General features: G+C 50.1%; 1 protein-coding gene across 1 annotated transcript in view; it reads right to left on the minus strand.

Moving 5' to 3' along the window:
• Positions 1-57: 57 nt before the first annotated feature.
• BCL7C (BAF chromatin remodeling complex subunit BCL7C) overlaps positions 58-13,597 on the minus strand; it is a 35,864-nt gene continuing 22,324 nt past the window's right edge. Inside the window, exon 6 of the mRNA XM_066275800.1 lies at positions 58-2,252. Coding sequence (XP_066131897.1) covers positions 2,040-2,252 — 213 coding nt within the window. The 3' untranslated portion in view covers positions 58-2,039. The remainder of the gene's footprint in view (positions 2,253-13,597) is intronic.

Here is a 13,597-nt window from a genome sequence, read left to right on the forward strand (position 1 = left end):
AAGAGACGGACAGACAGGAAGGGAGAGAAATGAGAAGCATTAACTCATAATTGTAGCACCTTAGTTGTTCATTGATTACTTTCTCATATGTGCCTTGACTAGGGGGTTGCAGCTGAGCCAGTGATCCCTTGCTCAAGCCAGTGACCTTAGGCTCAATCCAGTGACCTTGGGCTTTAAGCCAGTGACCTTTGGGCTCAAGCCAGCGACCATGAGATCATGTCTGTGATCCCATGCTCAAGCCAGCGACCCTGCGCTCAAGCTGGCAACCTCAGGGTTTTGAACTTGGGTCCTCAGCATCCCAGGTCGACACTCTATCCACTGCACCACACATGGTCAGGCGCCCCAAATCTTGAAGATCAATATCTCTTGGGAATTTGGAAGTCTTAGCCCAGATAAACTTCCCAAGCAATGCAGTGGAATAACAAACTTTGGAGAGGCTGTCTTCCTTGGCCTCCAATAAGGCTCTGCACAGGAGCTGGTCCCAGAGCAGAACTAAGGCCTGGGCAGAGGTAACTTCATAGTTTCATGGACTGAGCTTGAAAATCATTGGCCTTAGCATGAAACTTCTATAACATCTCAAGTTGCATCTCAATCATTGATGCAAATGTTAACTTTCATTTTAGGGAGTATCTGCTCACTTAATATAAAAGTGGTTTTTTAAAATTGATTTGAGAGAGAGAGGGAGGGGAACAGAGAAAATGAGACAGGAACATTGATATGTTCCTGTATGTGCCCTGACCAGGGATCGATCCAGCAACCTCTGTGCTTTGGGATGAAGCTCTAACCAATTGAGTGGTCTGTGCCAGGGCAGTATAAAAGTGTTTTATATAATTACCACGCACACATACCCACACGCACACAAGGTTGTTCCATAAACCCATGCCCTGTCAAACCTGCACCCTTAGCTGTGTACCAGCAGGGGGGGCCCGTGCAGCAGGGCAGGCTGTGGAGTCAGGCAGGCAGATCTGGGTCTGAATGCGGCTGGTATAGATTCTGGCTGTGTGCGGTAAGGCAGGTCCCTTAACTTCTGAGATTTAGTTTCTCCGGCTGTAAAATGCTGATAGTGAGACTACCAATGTCACAGGGATGTTGTGAGGATTAAATGGGATAATTCCCATGAATTACAAAGCCTGGAACAGAGTAAACCCTCAATAAATGGGAGAGCTTATTATTTCCTAGTGTGCCAGGCCCAGCAGTGGAGTTGGCAACAAGAACATGGTGAAGGCCCTTGGCATCACTCACAGAGCTCGTATCCCCTGGGCCTTTTCCATGCGGGAATATTGCTGCCCCTGAGGCCTCCGGGCCTCCCAGCCAAGCCCAGGCCGCTTCTTGCCAACGTTGATTCCCACGGGATGACGGGATGAGGAGGCTGGCTCCGGTGGGAGCTCTTGTGCTCTTCCTCTGGTGATGCAGTAACCCCGCCCGCAGGCCTGGCATCTGGACCACCTTCCGGGTAAGGTGGGGAGGGGGTGAGGTGGCTGCGACCAGGCCGGAGGCTCAGGGCTCCACACGGGTGGGGACGCCCCGTGCGCGGTCAGGTCAGGCCTGGCCCAGCCCAGAGTGGCGGGAGGCCATGTCACTCCGTGCCCACGCGCTGCTCCCAGCCCCTGCGATGGGAGAGGCGCTGGGTCCTTGGTCACGCCTGGGCCGCGGGCCAGAGCCATGCTCTGCGGCCTGAGTAGGTGGGCCCCGCGGCCCGGACTCCAGCCCGCACTCCCGCGTGGCCAGGGCCTCTGGCTGGGATGTGTTTCAGGTGCAGGGTGTGGTCCGAGGGGCGCTCCAGGCCCTCCCCGTATCTGGGTGCTCTGGGGTGCTGGCGGCCCGCTTGCTAGCTCACTGTGCTAGCTCACTGTGCCGGAGCAGTTGGTGAGCAGGCGGGTGCTGTGGCCTTGTGTTCGGGGCGGGCTAGGGCCGCGCGCCCCGATGTCCCCATGGTGGCTGTCTAGCGCGGAAACTCTTTCCACCCTTAGGGTAGGTGGCTCGATCCTGGGGTGGCCCAGGGAGGCCTAAAAGGGCCTCTCCTTGCCTAGGGAGCTAGCTCACCTCCCCTTTCCCTGGGGGATATTCCTGGGAGCTCTCGGGGCCTTGCTTCCCCCATCTGGAGCTCTGGGGTCCCGCGGCAGCGCAGAACTGGGCGGAGCACTGGGCTGAGCGTTGGTCCGGAGGCCCCGCCTGGGGAGGAGCCTCCTGCGAGGCTCTGGCTTCAGGCCTTTCTCGTGGAGGGCTCTCCTCGTCACCCGCACGCCTGAACCCTGCAGGGAGAGAAGAAGACGCTGGCAGTGTTTCGCTTCCCCTCGCCCCACCCAGCACTAGAAAGACCCTGCCTTGCAGGTCCTGGGTGGGGCAATTCGTTGGAAAGTCTGCCAATAAATGACAAAGCTCTGGATTTCTGACAGCGGGCAGAGGTTGTGGCAGGCGTGGTGGAAGCTCCGTTTCTGAAACCTGACACCTGACAGAGGTACGATTGCAAAAGCAGCTCCCACTGGTCTTATCCTGTTTCTAACAAGAATCTCAGACGATTTTCAGAGACAACAGACTGAAATCCTAAATTAGGCAGCCCAAGCCTTCCCAGAGGAGCGAACGTTGACCTCCAGTTGAACCTGGAACCAAATCTACTCCTCCCCCACCAAAAGGAACCAGGGGACCAGGACACGACCAGAACTTAAACACTGGAATCCTTTCAGAAACAAAGGGTCTGTTGTCCAGGAAGGCGCAGGGCTGAAGCTGCTTAACTTATCTTACCATAAATGATCACATACCTAAAACCTTCCAATTGAAACCCTCTCTGCCGGAGCATCCACAAACCAGCCTGTTCCCCTAATCCCTTAAAACTCACTCTGGGCCCTGGCCAGTTGGCTCAGTGGTAGAATGTCAGCCCAGCGTGTGGATGTCCCAGGTTCGATTCCTGATCAGGGCAAACAGGAGAAGCACCCATTTGCTTCTCCACCCTTCCCCCTCTCGCTTCTCTCTCTCTTCATCTCCTGCAGCCATGGCTCGATTGGAGAGAGTTGGCCCCAGGTGCTGAGGATGGCTCCATGGCCTCCGCCTCAGGCCTAAGAAGAACTTGGTTGTTGAGCAACAGAGCAATACCCCAGAAGCGCCGAACATTGCCCCCTAATGGGCATGCTGGGTGGATCCCAGTTGGGGAGTATGTAGGAGTCTGTCTCTGCCTCCCCTCCTCTCACTGAATAGAAAAGAAAAAAGAAAAAAAAAGTAAAGAAAAAAGAAATGCCTGAGCAGCTGCTTAGACTGGACCATCTAGAGCAGGGGTCCCCAAACTATGGCCCGCAGGCTGCATGCGGCCCCCTGAGGCCATTTATCCGGCCCCCCGCCGCACTTCCGGAAGGGACACCTCTTTCATTGGTGGTCAGTGAGAGGAGCATAGTTCCCATTGAAATATTGGTCAGTTTGTTGATTTAAATTTACTTGTTCTTTATTTTAAATATTGTATTTGTTCCCATTTTGTTTTTTTACTTTAAAATAAGATATGTGCAGTGTGCATAGGGATTTGTTCATAGTATTTTTATAGTCTGGCCCTCCAACAGTCTGAGGGACAGTGAACTGGCCCCCTGTGTAAAAAGTTTGGGGACCTCTGATCTAGAGGCTCCACTGCTCAGTTTCTACCTGTCCACCACGGGCTCCAGGCATTGCTTTCACATTTGAGAGAAGAAACAGCCCTTGGGTCAGATACCCTTCAGGTGAGTGCCCTTGCTAATATGCACTTGCACCTAACATGTCTAAAGAAATCTCTTGAGGTTTCTGGGTTTGAGTCCTGCCTAGGGAGACAATTTGAAGAAAGGTTACCACTGCTGAGGTCCTCTAAGGTTGGGTTTGAGTCCCAAACCTTGGGCTCAAGTCCTCAGGTCTTGGGTTTCTCTGTCTGGAAGAGTACTCAGTCTGCTCTATTGTATGTGTGTTGATCTTGTTTCATATGAGCTTTATTTGAAACCAGAGGTTCTGTAATTTGCTCCTCGTCAGCAGACCCTGAAGGAGTTGCCAGAGGCGGTCAGCAGGCCTAACTCAGGGCAGCCGATCATTTCAGCCACACTGAGCGAACACTTGCTTCGTTACTGACCCTCAGAGGTCAGCCTTCCCCACCCTGCGCGGGTAAAAGATGTCCGGTGCTGGCAAGGATGAGCCTGGGTTATCAGTGTCCCCTGTTGAGGGGACTAAACTGAGGGTCTGAAGCACTGTGGCAGGTTCAGATGCTGGAGTCCCATATTAACTGTCTTGAAGGTATTGTCATTCAAAAAAACACACCACCTCCCATGAGTGTGGAGGTGAGTAAATAGTGTAGTGATTTTAAAAGGTGTTCAAAAGTAAGTGATTATCAACCTAAATAAACTGCTATTAATATAGCTGAGGCCCTAGCCAGGTAGCTCAGTGGTTAGAGTGTTGTCCCAATATGCCAAGTTGTGGGTTCAATCTCCAGTGAAGGCTCATAAAAGAATCAATCAATGAATGCATAAATAAACAGAACAACAAATCAATGTCTCTCTCTCTTCCCCTTCCTCTCTCTCGAAAAATGACAACAACAACAACAAAACATAGCTTGGTATAAAAGATGCACATGGTAGGCCCTCTGGTCAAGGTGGCGGGGTAGGTAAATGCTGTGTTCGCCTCCTCCCATCAACCATCCTGAGAACCACCTAAAGACTAGCTGAACAAAAGTCCTATAACTAAGGATACACTGAAAAAGCCACATCAAGACTGGGGGGGGGGGGGTGAAGACATGGAACGGGCAAGCCCAACACCCGTGCGGGTTGGTTGAGAATCAGGAGGGGGCCTGACCTGTGGTGGCGCAGTGGATAAAGCATCGACCTGGAAATGCTGAGGTCGCCGGTTCGAAACCCTGGGCTTGCCTGGTCAAGGCACATATGAGAGTTGATGCTTCCAGCTCCTCCCCTCTCTCTCTCTCTCTCTCTCTCTCTCTCTCTCTCTCTCCCTCTCTCTCTCTCCTCTCTAAAATGAATAAATAAATAAAAATTTAAAATATATATATTTTTTTTAAAAAAAGAGAGAGGATCAGGAGGGGTATCTCAGCTTCAGAGGCGCCTCTGAGGAGTGAGGGGTTTCGGTGACACAGTGGGCTCCCCAATCCAGAACTGGGAAGAGGAGTCCACATAGCTTCCGGCGGGGAATCAGCAGGGATTGGGGCTTAGTGAGATGGAGGGCTGCTGGAGTCCCAGGTGTCCTCTTAAAGGTCCTGCTGACTGACTCACTGGCTTTGAGCTCCAGCGCTGGGGCAGCAACTTGAACGGTGCCAGGGACATATGGGTAAGAATTTAATGGTCTGGCTTCAAGATGAGGGCTGGAAAGGCAGTTCTCCTCACAATTTTGTTCCTTTGTTGAGCTCTCCACCACCACCACCAAACACACACAGCCTGCAGGCACAGGTGGGCCACGTTTGTCTCCATCAACCTGGCCAACACCATTCCCCCCAGCCCCAGTGAGTCTCTGAGACCCTGCCCCACCCAACTGTTGGGCTTATCCAGCTGCTTCCAGGGGCTTTTCCATGCAAGCAACCTCGTTCAGCTCCGGCTGCAGACTTTCCTAAACTCTCTTAAAAGTCCACAAACACCAAACTAGCAGTGCTGGGCCTCAGCCTTCCCTGTACATCTTGCTAAGCTGTCTGAAGCTTGGCACTAATGACAGCCGGCCTCAGTTCACATCTTAGCCTCTCTCAGGTGCCACAAAGCCCAACATAAGCAGCAATCAACTGCAGATTACTTTGTTGCTCAAACCACGTGGCCCTGGGCCAGTCACAAGCAGATCATCTTGGCCTGCAACACAGCCCTTCCCAAGAGGCCCCAGAACCAATACACCTGGTGGCCAGCTTCAGACCACATCGGAGCACCACTCAACCGCCTCCACAAACAACACACCCAAAAGGTGGTCTTGGCAGGCACCAGAGCCCTGCTAAGCGAATCTTTTACTAATCAATGTCACCCCAATAAATTCAATTTAAAAAAATAAAGCAAATCCTGTGACATGGGGTCAGCCCCTGCCCAACAGCTCCTCTGCTGCAGTCATGGTCGTTCCTCAAAGCCAAGAGCAATCAAGGCTCAACTACCCCAGGAGGGTGCCCACAGCCCACACAGGGGACACACGTAGAGCATACAGTACATAAGGCCACCCTACCAAGACTAAGACACAGCCAGTATACCTAGTACATGGTGATAAACACAGGGATTGAGCCAAAATGAGGAGAAAAAGAAACATGACTCAAATGAAAAACAAACAGACAAACCAACAAAAATTCCGGAAAAAGAACTAAACAAAATGGAGGCAGGTAATCTACCAGACGCAGAGTTTATGCTCAATGAACTTAGGGAAAAAGCAGATGAACTTAGGGAAAAACTTGTAGAGGTAGAAAACATAAAAATGGAGATAGAAAACATGAAAAAGAACCAGTCATAAATGAAGAATGTACCTGAACTGTGGTGGCGCAGTGGATAAAGTGTCAACCTGGAATGCTGAGGTCGCCGGTTCGAAACCCCAGGCTTGCCCAGGCAAGGCACATATGAAAAGCAACAACTACAAATCGGTGCTTCTCACTCCTCACCACCTCCCCACCTCTAAAAAATCAAGAAATAAAATCTTCTTTTCTTTTGTAAAGATAATTTAATTGGTTTGGAGAACCGTGTCAACTCAAATTTTTTTAAATGACGATTTAATTAGTCAAATTTGTTGTCAATGCCTAAATCCTCTGTGGAAAAAATGGGCAAGACATTGCAGGCCTGGCCTCTCCCTATCCCAGTTCGGGCCACTGGCATCAGCATGGAGAAGCCCTGGCTTCTAGTCAAGAGGCCAAGAGCGCAGGTCAGGGCACACTCAGCTAATCTCCATCTCAGTGGTTAGGAGCGGCGGCTCTGAATCAGATGGCTGAGGTTTAAGTCCTGAGTCAGCTTTCTATCCTTGCCCCTGGGCAAATATATAACATCACCAAGTCTCTGTTTGCTTGCTATCTAGTATGGATAATAATCCCTGCTCAACAGGTTTCCTGTGAGGATCAAGTATGTTATGTATATATGTGTGCGTATTTTCTATATAAAATAGTCAATTGATGGCAGTTTTATTTCCCCTTTCTCCAAAATCATCCAGTGCTGCCAATGACCATGGGAGGATAAATCATTAATTCTGGGATTTAGTAACATGACCCAGAATTCAAGAAGAAGGGCATAGCCTGACCAGGTGGTGGCGCAGTGGATAGTGCATCGAATTGGGATGCGGAGGACCCAGGTTCGAGACCCCGAGGTCGCCAGCTTGAGCGTGGGCTCATCTGGTTTGAGCAAAAGCTCACCAGCTTGGACCCAAGGTCACTGGGCTCGAGCAAGGGGTTACTCGGTCTGCTGAAGGCCCATGGTCAAGGCACATATGAGAAAGCAATCAATGAACAACTAAGGTGTCGCAACGTGCAACGAAAAACTAATGATTGATGCTTCTCACCTCTCTGTTCCTGTCTGTCTGTCCCTGTCTATCCCTCTCTCTGACTCTCTGTCTCTGTCAAAAAAAAAAAAAAGAAGGGCATAACTAATAGGCTCCCTCCTCCTCCCCCGACACGCAGCCTGGAAGAGCCTGCCTGATATGCTCACACTGAGGACCTGGGAGGGAACTGTACCTCGGACTGATGGGAGAAAGCTCCTTTTTGCATGTGAAGGGCCCTGTGGGTGAAGTTTCCTCTTAGTGTCTTAGTAGTAGGATAATAGTCTTTAACTTTGTTCAACACTGGGCTGAATTGTCCCCCCCACCCCAATTCATATGCTGAAGTCCTAACCCCTAGAACCACAGAATGTGTCTGTATTTAGAGACAGGGCCTTTACAAAGGTATTTACATTACAATGAGGTCACTCTAAAAAGATATTAAGACACAGACACACAGATGGAAGATACAGAGAGGGCCATCTACAAGCCAAGGGGAGAGGTGTCAGAAGAATCCAACCCTGATGACACCTTGACTTTACACTCCAAATCCTGAAGTCGGACCTCTAACCTCTAGAACTGTGAGAAAATAAATGTCTGTCATTTTAGCCAGCCATTCTGTAGCCCCTTGTTATGAAAGCCCTAGCAAACTCATTCTGGCCCATTCCTGAGGAAGCTGCTGTCTTGCACCACCTGCCTTTGTCTGAGGGAACCTAATACCCCGTTCTGACCACTGAGGATAAATAAAACCAGGAACAGGTAAAGAAAAGCTAACAGTCCACCTGAGGGGACTCAGGAACCAGAGGAGAGAACATCAAACTGGGCCCCTGGGTGAAATGCCCCCCACTGAATAAAACCGATTGAGGAGGACTGTTTAAAAACAACGTTTTAAGAGTGCAAACTTGCCTGACTGGGCAGTGGTGCAGTGGTTAGAGTGTCGGACTGGGATGCGGAGGACCCAGGTTCGAAACTCCGAGGTCACCAGCTTGAGCACAGGCTCACTAGCTTGAGCACAGACTCACTGGCTTGAGCATAGGATCGTAGACATGACCCCATGGTCGCTAACTTGAGCTCAAAGGTCGCTGGCTTGAAGCCCAAGGTCACTGGCTTGAGCCCAAGGTCGCTCGCTGGCTTGAAGCCCAAGATCGCTGGCTTGAACCCAAGGTCTCTGGCTTGAGCAATGGGTCACTCGCTCTGCTGTAGCCCTCTCTGCCCCCCGTCAAGACACATATGAGAAAGCAATCAATGAACAACTAAGGAGCTGTAACAAAGAACTGATGCTTCTCATCTCTCCCTTCCTGTCTATCTGTCCCTCTCTTTGTCGCTGTCAAAAAAAGAAGAAAAAAAAGGTTCAAACTTCCTTGTCATCAGTCTTCTAGTTCTGTTTCTCCCAAGTCCCTGACCAGCCAGCCAGGCCATGGAGCCTAGTAACTGCCCTGTATTAGTATCAGTCCGCACTTCTGGCCGTTTCTTGGGCCCCGTTTATAAACACCCAGAGGCACTGCAGTTTTGTCCACTGCAAGGGTTTTTCATCACCACTGTTCTGCAGGTTTACGCACATGGGGCCGTGGTCCTACAGCTGTTCGTGGCCAGGTCCTAACAGCGTATTGCAGACTCACGTGTAAACAGGCTTGAGTTTCTCCTTCCTCAGTCAGCTGCGCATAAAAGACAGCCCAGGAGGCCACAGGCATGGACCGAGGGAGAGAAGACAAGGGAACAGGAGCCACCTGCTAATGTAGATGGCTCATCCCTCCCGGACCTCCCTTCCAAGCCTGGTCTCACAGCAAGTGGTAATAGATCGCTACTGGGCACATCCAACCTTACGGTCGTGTTGCTCAGACAACGCCCCATTCATAATAATCTCAGGTTACACGGTCACCTGCTGTCTCCTGGTTAGGTATCAAGTCCCAGTAGCAAGCTGGAGCTGTTTCTCAAAAGGGTAATGGTTGTAGAAAAAGGGCCTGTGTTTATCAAAAATCCCGTGAGCCTGTGCTCTGGCCCTGCTACTGGTGCTCGCTAGAGATTCTCTGTGGCATCCCTGTTTGTCATGGGCATGTGAGTATCACTGGCTCGACTGGATCATAAGTACCAGGTGGCAGGGCAGCATGTACTACAGCCTGAACTTGACGTAAAACCTTCTCTTCTTGCTCCGGACCCTTCTCAAAACTAGCACATCACGAGTGAGCCTATTGACGAACTACATCGCCTTCCAACCGGCCTACCAAGCATCGTGCCTGTTTGGGGACAGCAGGTTGTGGGAGGTGCAGCTTGTCGTCCACCTTGGAGGATGCATCTGTACAAAGTCTGCATCACCAAGTCCCCAGAAACTTCACTGAAGTGCTGGTCTGGGGTTGATCTCCCACTTTCTAGTTTGCAAATGTCTCGTGAAGGCAGTTAGAGGACTTTTTATTTCCTGCTTATCAGTCCAATAATGTCCATATGGTGGACCAGTGTGATATTTTGTGAAATGTTAAGATGACCAAGGTCTCTGCAGCCTGTATTATGATAGAGCAGAACTGATGTAGCCCCGAGACACCCTAAAGGCCCGTGTTGGCCTTGCTAGCCGAGAGGCAACCTCTCCGGCGGACCTAGTGTACTGGTATGAAGAAGCCAGCTCAACAGGTGCATACTGAATAGCGGGGGGAAAGATACCAAATCTGGGACAACAGCTGCAGTTGGAATCAGCACCTGATTACATTCGTGGTGGCCCACAGTCATTCTCCACCTGATTTCTGCACAGGCCAGACTAGCAGGTTCAAGAGAGATGGGATAGGTCTCACTACCCCTGCTCTTTTCGGTTCTTTGACAGCCGCATAAATCTCTGTTCCTCCCAGGGGTGTGCCTCTCCCAGAGAGCGGTGTGCATTCTGCCACGATGCCGATTTTCAACTTACTGCCCCTCAGCTCCAAATTCCCCTCGGAGATGAAGGGCTCAGCTATTTATGCATTTGTCCTTCCCTGAGCATGAGGTTAAGCTTTGTCAGTAGAGGGCGCTGAAGGGACACTAAAAGAGGAAAAGGATGCTCTTCCTGGTTCTGGTCTTAAGGTTTTATTTTTCTTGCTCTTTCTGCAGTTTCGCAAGGGCACATGTCGGTGGGCACATCCAGTGGTCCTCTGACTTAGACATGTTTCCAGAGCAAGGAGTCCTCTGGAGAGCTCACAGCCTCCGGCTCACCACCGCTTTGCCACACACCGCCTCCACCCGGATGTGGACTCCACCACCTCCAGACCACAGGCTGCCTTTGCAGTGAGTAGACTCCTGCTGGCGCTAGGGCTCTGGACCCCTTCTGCGCACTCACCCATCCGTTGGGACTCTTCTGCGGCTTCCTCCGGCTCTGGTTTCCCACAGCGCAAGCTTTCTCCTGCCCTTGACTTTTGTAGCAACCTGGTGTTCTCCATCGCTGTGCTCTTAGGGACTTCACTTTCCCTAATGTTGACAGACTGCTGTATCTATGGCAGCTTTCTCCAACGCTGGGCTCTCGCCGAGTACGCATGCTCTGGCACTTGCCTCCTGTGATGGTGAGACTTTCTCCAGTGGTCCCTGCGCAGGCAGAGCTCCCGCCAGCACTCCGCTTCTGCAGAGCGCACTTCCTACAGTCTCTTCCGCAGTGCTCAGTGATGAGCGGCTTCACCTGACACCCCAGAGGGCGGATTTTCAGGAGGTCCCATTGGTGAGGCAGTGACATTCTTTTCCCTTTCAAAATGATGTCTGGAGCTCAGTCCTAGTGGAAGAGGACTCGTCCTTGGGCAGTCTGTCTCAGCCCTAGGGATAGTAGCTGATCTTTTTTTTTTTTTTTTTTTTTTTTTTGTATTTTTTCTGAAGCTGGAAACGGGGAGAGACAGTCAGACAGACTCCCGCATGCGCCCGACCGGGATCCACCCGGCACGCCCACCAGAGGCGACGCTCTGCCCACCAGGGGGCGATGCTCTGCCCCTCCGGGGAGTCGCTCTGTTGCGACCAGAGCCACTCTAGCGCCTGGGGCAGAGGCCAAGGAGCCATCCCCAGCGCCCAGGCCATCTTTGCTCCGATGGAGCCTTGGCTGCGGGAGGAGAAGAGAGAGACAGAGAGGAAGGAGGGGGGGGGTGGAGAAGCAGATGGGCACTTCTCCTGTGTGCCCTGGCCGGGAATCGAACCCAGGACCTCTGCACGCCAGGCCAACGCTCTACCACTGAGCCAACAGGCCAGGATGTAGTAGCTGATCTTAATGTTTGCTACTTGTGTACTCTTTTATTACTATTAATTTTAGAGAGGAGAGAAAGAGATGGGGGGACGAGCAGGAAACATCAACTCCCATATGTGCCCTGACCAGGCAAGCCCAGGGTTTCGAACCAGCAACCTCACTGTTCCAGGCCGACATTTTATCCACTGCACCACCACAGGCCATGTGTATTCTTTAGAATTGTCTTTAACTCTCATTAGCTGATTCCCTGTTATTCTAACCCCTATTAATAATTCTTTATGTTAAAATTTCCCATTTGGCTTCTGTCTGTTGATGGGACCTTGACTGATATAATAATTGGTACTGGGGGTAGTCCCAGGAGATAGATGTACAAAGATGGGATTTTTCTTTACAGTTGATTAGGTTACTCTCTTGGGCTGGAGCACAATGCTGAGCTCCTTGCCAATGGCATATGGAATGCTAATAATCCACGGCAGGTGGTGGCATCACAATTAATCCAGTTGTCCCTGGTGGTTGATTGTGAGGAAGTGCCAACTGAAACACCTGCTTTGGGAACCCAACTGGCCGCTGCCTTTGACCGCTGTGGCAGTAGTAATTACTAAGAACTGTGTCATAGAAATGGATCCTTCTCAGTGCACTTAATTAGAGAGAGAAAATGACAAACTCAGGTCTACCAACTGTTAGCACAAGTCACAATCTGAGAACCAGGATGCTTCCATGACAGTTCTTTTATTTTATTTTATTTAAGATTTTATTTATTTATTATAGAGAAGGGGGAGAGAGGAGCAGGGAGCATCAACTCCCATATGTGCCTTGACCAGGCAAGCCCAGGGTTTTGAACCAGCAACCTCAGCATTTCCAGGTTGACGCTTTATCCACTGTGCCAACACAGGTTAGGCCATGACAGTTCTAAAACAGTCTCTTAAGTAGTCCGAAGGTTGATATTGCTAAGAGTCCAACACAACATTTAATTCTATAGGTTGCTGATTTACAATGACAATTGAATTCACAGTTCTATCAAACTTGTGGTAGAACTAGGGCATTGAATAGGAAAGAAAGGATCCAAAATTTTGGAATGGTGTATCTCGTTGCACCCGGATGAAGTGACAATATTGAATTCCCACGTCATTCTGAGTCTCCCTTGCCAGTCAAAGTAGCTTGCCCTCCTGCTTCTGAAGAGACTAGCTTTCCTCAATCTGAAAACCCTGTGATACCGTTACCTGGGGCGAATGCCTTGAAAGGTGATGCTCATTCCATTCAAAATCCACAACTACCCTGTTACGACTGGATTTTTAACTAGGGTCAAATCTCAGCATATTCTGGGACGGGTGGGGTGGGGGGCAGGTACACACTATGATCCAGGAACAAATAGCTAACACATCAGAAGAATTGCATTATGTTGCTAATAGGTTGGCCGAAAGTTGGTGAATGTATGACAACAGATTCTAAGGGTATTAAACAAATGAGAACAGAGTATAACACTAGTTAGAGTCAATTCATTGATATGAGTGCATTACTAGAAATTCCAGATTTAATGTGCTAGCTAGGGCTCTAAGAAGTTACTTGGTTAGTTGACTCAAATTTAGATTTGATGGTTGCCTATAATTAGTGAAGTTGAGATGCCAGTTTTCCTGGCATCACATAGGAGAGGAAATCCAAAGACTTAGTGAGATAGACTGCATCTATCATGTACAACCTGTCAACTGTATTCGGTGAGAGGACCCAAAAGACACTTCCTTTGCTATGGCACAGAAGGGAGCACCTCTATCCTTGAAAAGCTCTCTGGTTACTCTACTTTGTAGGTCAGATGTGGCCATAAAGGATACTACCATGGATATGGGCTCCCTGATCTCAGCGGCCATGAGGGGATCCGGACAAGGCAGATACACCAACTTGTAAAGCAGCAAGGATCACCAGGCAATCTTATTTCTTGGCTTGAGAGGTCTTTGTCAATGGGTAATTGATCACAGTGTCCCTAGGAATGAAATAGATGAG

This window comes from Saccopteryx bilineata, chromosome 4 (genome assembly GCF_036850765.1).
Source record: "Saccopteryx bilineata isolate mSacBil1 chromosome 4, mSacBil1_pri_phased_curated, whole genome shotgun sequence".
Lineage (NCBI taxonomy): Eukaryota > Metazoa > Chordata > Mammalia > Chiroptera > Emballonuridae > Saccopteryx > Saccopteryx bilineata.